The 5,000-nt window shown below is 47.9% G+C and overlaps 1 protein-coding gene across 1 annotated transcript in view; it reads left to right on the top strand.

Annotated features, from left to right (window-relative positions):
- The window catches only part of LOC139665874 (voltage-gated potassium channel regulatory subunit KCNG3-like), a 4,729-nt gene extending 670 nt beyond the window's left edge, over positions 1-4,059 (top strand). The window contains exon 2 of the mRNA XM_071544880.1: positions 3,417-4,059. Coding sequence (XP_071400981.1) covers positions 3,417-4,059 — 643 coding nt within the window. The remainder of the gene's footprint in view (positions 1-3,416) is intronic.
- The last annotated feature ends 941 nt before the right edge of the window (positions 4,060-5,000 follow it).

Below are 5,000 nucleotides of genomic sequence, written 5' to 3'. Positions count from 1 at the left end.
ATCTGTGCACCATGTATACTCAGTATGTTAGATACAGGATATCTACTGTAACTAACTATAACTATGCTTTTTTTTTTTTTCACCTGTTGAGGACTTACACCAAGATGTTTTATTGTTTACATGTGGAAGAAGAGCAGCTGTTACCTCCCAGGTCAGTCAGTCAGATCCTGGGACAAACAGCTGAGGCTTTACAGACAAATTCAGTTCAAGCTTCCAACAGATTTGTTTTGGATCGCAGGGTCAGGGTTAGAATTCACGAGATAAAATATGAAGACGCAGCACCCAGAAACAATTGTTTGTCTTGTGGAAACCAGAGCGATTCAAAAGTTCAGGATTTTATTGATAATTATTAAGGTTCAGCCTCCACTGATTCTATTGACGCCACTTTCATTACAATCACACTAAAATCCAGAGACTAGTCTGCAAAAGTAGGTTTGGCAAATCATGCAGATCAGGGTAAAATTTTACTGAACATACTGAACTAAAAATCTGGTTAGTTTGTGAGCTGTTTTGCATTTGTTGTTTGTTTACAGCGTCACCAGGGTGTATAATATAACTTATTGATTATGATTCTTTAAATATGGCTCCTGTATGTGGGTTTGAGCTAACTGGAAATAACATTTGCAGAGTTGAGACTGAGACCTCTGTGACAGTAAACTGAATATCTTTGGGTTGTGAACAAAACAAGACATTTGAGGACGTCATCTTGGGCTTTGGGAAACACTGATCCACATTTTTCACAATTTTCTGACATTTTATAAACCAAACAACTAATCGATTAATCGAGAAAATAATCGACAGATTAATCGACCATGAAAATAATCGTTAGTTGCAGCCCTACTTCCAAGCACCTGCTGCTTGGTGGCTCAAACTCTCATGACTGTCCTTGGCCTTTCTGTCATGTTTACGCCTCCATCAAAGGTCCAATAAACTCTTCAGGCAGCTGCTGCCTTCAGAGTAAAGGTTCCTCTGCAATAAACCAAAACCTGTCAGGTTAGATAGAATGTTTTAGACAAAGTATAAACTTTTCTGTCATCCACAAAGTCAGGTTTTGGTTTATTGCAGAGCACGGGACGTGCCTCGCGTCCTTGTGTCGGCAAACATTTGTAACGCGACGCAAACGTCTGCTGCAGAATCACGCGTGTCAGGTAGGGACGCTGAATGAAAATCACTACAAAAGGAGGAACTACCAATGAAGAAGTCATTTCCTGTGTAAACAAATGTCAGTGGCGGCAGATTTGGAAGAACAGCTGGCTGTCAGACGGATGGACCGTCTTCTTTTCATTGCTCTCTTTTCACGGTGATGGAGAATGTCTAGCAGCACAAATTCCTCCACGGCAGCCATTTTTAAATACCCCGCTCCAGCATCAGATTGGCTTTGCTTCCCCTTCTGGATTAGCGATTTATAACAAGTGACAAGTGACAAGTGACACGGTCTACACGCGTTTGCTATGTCAGCAAACAGCTTGCGTAGGCGGAGTACTCGCATTAGCGCATGCGTTCTTTACGTGGAGTTTGTTAGAGCCCTAACTCTGAAGGCTCGACTCAGCAGGAGGCAGCGGCCAGAAGCTGCTTTGTGAAAACAGACAAACAAAACTTTAGGGCAATATGATGCTAAAGAAGCTCAGAGTCCAGTTAACTGTATCCAGAAAATCTGGAAAATGTATTAATGAGCGAGAGCAAGGCAGGCACCACATTCTGTACAGCATCAGTTCCTGAAGCGAGGCCCATCTGGGTTCAGGTGTGCAGCAGCTGCAGGCTTCATGAGGCGGATCCCCTCTGCCTCTGCACATCCAAAATAAGGAGACATGACCCCATTTGTTACTTCTGCTGCTGTTGGCTATTTATATATGAGGCCATCTGGTAAAAACTTACCAATCCAACACACTCCCACTCTGCCGTGTCACTTTATCAGAGTGAGAGAGAAGGGCAGCAGCTGACAGACATGAAGTCTGAAGAACAAACGCTCAGAAAACACTCTTACTGCTTCTAGTCCATTGGACAATAATAATATTCTGTGACAAAGGTCTTGGGGTTAGAAGTCTTCATATGTCCCATGACAGCTCTGCAGGCCACGCCCTCCTCCAGGTGGGACCTCTTCAGCCTCATTGGTCCTTTTTGTATATACAAATATTTAAATATATTGAATTGTATGTGCCATGAGAAATGTCTTGCACCGAAACTTTGATAAGAAATAAAAGACACAGCAGAGGTGTAATTTCGTGTTTGGGAAACGTCGAATGTTTTCTATCAATGTAAGGAAGTAGACCAGTTAGTAGAATTTAAAAGTTGAAAAGAGAGAAAGAAAGAAAAGCCGCTGTGCAGTGATTGGTCGGTTGGTCAGGAGGAAGGAGGGCGGAGCCTCATTTTGACCAGTTTGACCACGCAGCTTTTCTTTTCTTACAAATGTCAGTTTACAAGAAGACTGGTCAGTTGTCAGGTCGGGTCAGTCTGATAAAATACGATGATGCAGAACTTCATCTTCGGTCTGACTCTGAAATGTCTTCTTGTTGTCATGGTGTTTTGTTCTGAGTCTGCTGTGGATGTTTCTGTCTGACAAATAACTCTAATCTATCTCTTCTGTCTCTATCTCTGATTGGTCCGTCCCATCTCAGATCTCTGACTCTGATTGGTCCGTCCCATCTCAGATCTCTAACTCTGATTGGTCCGTCTCATCTCAGATCTCTAATAGGTCTGAACAATTAATCGAAATTTTATTGAAATCTCAATATGGCCAACTGCCATTTTCAAATCACAGGAGGCGCAATATTTGTTAAAGGTGAAATGTGTCAAAATATCATTTTAAAGTAAATATTGTGGTGCTGCAGAGATGTCCTGGCCTACACATCATATTCTACAGACTGAAGAAAACATCTTTGTTTGGTACAGATCCCCGCAAAAATCACACCATAATCTTTTTAATACGTTTTTCAATGAAAATGAGAATAATGATGTAAAGATTATCATTCCCTCTAATATCAAATCATATTGCAATTGCAATATCAGTCAAAATAATCACAATTAGATATTTTTTCAAAATCGTTCAGCCCTAATCTCTAACTCTGATTGGTCCGTCCCATCTCAGATCTCTAACTCTGATTGGTCCGTCCCATCTCAGATCTCTAACTCTGATCGGTCCGTCTCATCTCAGATCTCTAACTCTGATTGGTCCGTCCCATCTCAGATCTCTAACTCTGATCGGTCCGTCTCATCTCAGATCACTAACTCTGATCGGTCCGTCCCATCTCAGATCACTAACTCTGATTGGTCCGTCTCATCCCAGATCTCTAACTCTGATTGGTCCGTCCCATCTCAGATCTCTAACTCTGATCGGTCCGTCTCATCCCAGATCTCTAACTCTGATCGGTCCGTCCCATCTCAGATCTCTAACTCTGATTGGTCCGTCCCTCCCACAGGATCATCGAGGCGGTGTGTATCGGCTGGTTTACCGCAGAGTGTATCGTTCGGTTCCTCGTGTCTCGGGACAAGTGTGAGTTCGTCCGCCGCCCGCTGAACATCATCGACCTTCTGGCCATCTCGCCGTATTACGTCTCGGTCACCGTGACGATCCTGACCGGGGAAAACTCCCAGCTGCAGCGGGCCGGCGTCACGCTGCGCGTCCTGAGGATCGTTCGGATCTTCTGGGTGATCAAGCTGGCTCGCCACTTCCTGGGCCTGCAGACGCTCGGCCTGACGCTGCGGCGCTGCTACCGGGAGATGGTGATGCTGCTGGTGTTCGTCGGCGTGGCGATGGCGGTCTTCGGCGCTCTGGCCCAGCTGCTGGAGCACGGCCTGGACCCGGAGGCCGGCAACCGGGACTACGCCAGCGTCCCCGCCGCTTGCTGGTGGGTCATCATCTCCATGACGACGGTGGGCTACGGGGACATGTACCCCGTCACGGTGCCCGGCCGGGTGCTGGGCGGCCTGTGCGTGGTCAGCGGCATCGTTCTGCTCGCTCTGCCGATCACCTTCATCTACCACAGCTTCGTCCAGTGCTACGGGGAGCTGAAGCTCCGGTCTGCACGCTGCAGGAGCCTGTCCGCGGACTTCATCAACTGACCCCTGAACCTGACACCAGAACCTGACCCCTGACCCCTGAACCCAGAACCTGACCCCTGAACCTGACCCCTGAACCTGACCCCTGACCCCTGAACCCAGAACCTGACACCAGAACCTGACACCAGAACCTGACACCAGAACCTGACCCCTGAACCTGACCCCTGAACCTGACCCCTGACCCCTGAACCCAGAACCTGACACCAGAACCTGACCCCTGAACCTGACCCCTGAACCTGACCCCTGAACCCAGAACCTGACACCAGAACCTGACACCAGAACCTGATCCCTGAACCTGACCCCTGAACCTGACCCCTGAACCTGACCCCTGAACCTGACCCCTGACCCCTGAACCCAGAACCTGACACCAGAACCTGACACCAGAACCCTGCCCCCAGGACCTGACCCCAGAACCCAGAACCTGACCCCAGAACCTGACCCCAGACCCCAGAACCCTGCCCCCAGAACCTGACCCCAGAACCTGACCCCAGACCCCAGAACCTGACCCCAGACCCCAGAACCCTGACCCCAGAACCCTGCCCCCGCCCCGACTCCTGAATCCAGAACCCTGACCCCGACCCCGCCCCCTGACCCCTGACCCCAGAACCTGCACCAGAACCAGAACCCTGACCAGGGGGTTGGAGAGTCCTGCCTGGACTTCATTTCCCCAGCTAACGAACATTTGGGACATCAGGAGTTAAACTGTTTCTAATTAAATTAACAGCACAGCCTCGATAAAGCCTGAAGTGTGACCGGATCTGTTGGACTGGACAGTTTCCATGGCAACAGCAGACTCAGACAGGAAGGACTTCAGATGACTGTGTGTGTGTGTGTGTGTGTGTGTGTGTGTGTGTGTGTGGGAAACACCAACATTTGTCTCTTAATGTCAGATGGAGCCGAGCTGCTGTGTGTGTTCCTCTCTTCCTTCTTGTTTCTTGACTGAA

This window comes from Centroberyx affinis, unplaced genomic scaffold (genome assembly GCF_046629955.1).
Source record: "Centroberyx affinis isolate AG114_WGS23_722 - 3 ecotype Tasmania unplaced genomic scaffold, CSIRO-AGI_Caff_v1 ptg004730l_1, whole genome shotgun sequence".
In the NCBI taxonomy this organism is placed as follows: Eukaryota; Metazoa; Chordata; class Actinopteri; order Beryciformes; family Berycidae; genus Centroberyx; species Centroberyx affinis.
The sequence above is the reverse complement of the archived record's forward strand: the minus strand, read 5'-3'. Positions and strand labels throughout refer to the sequence as shown.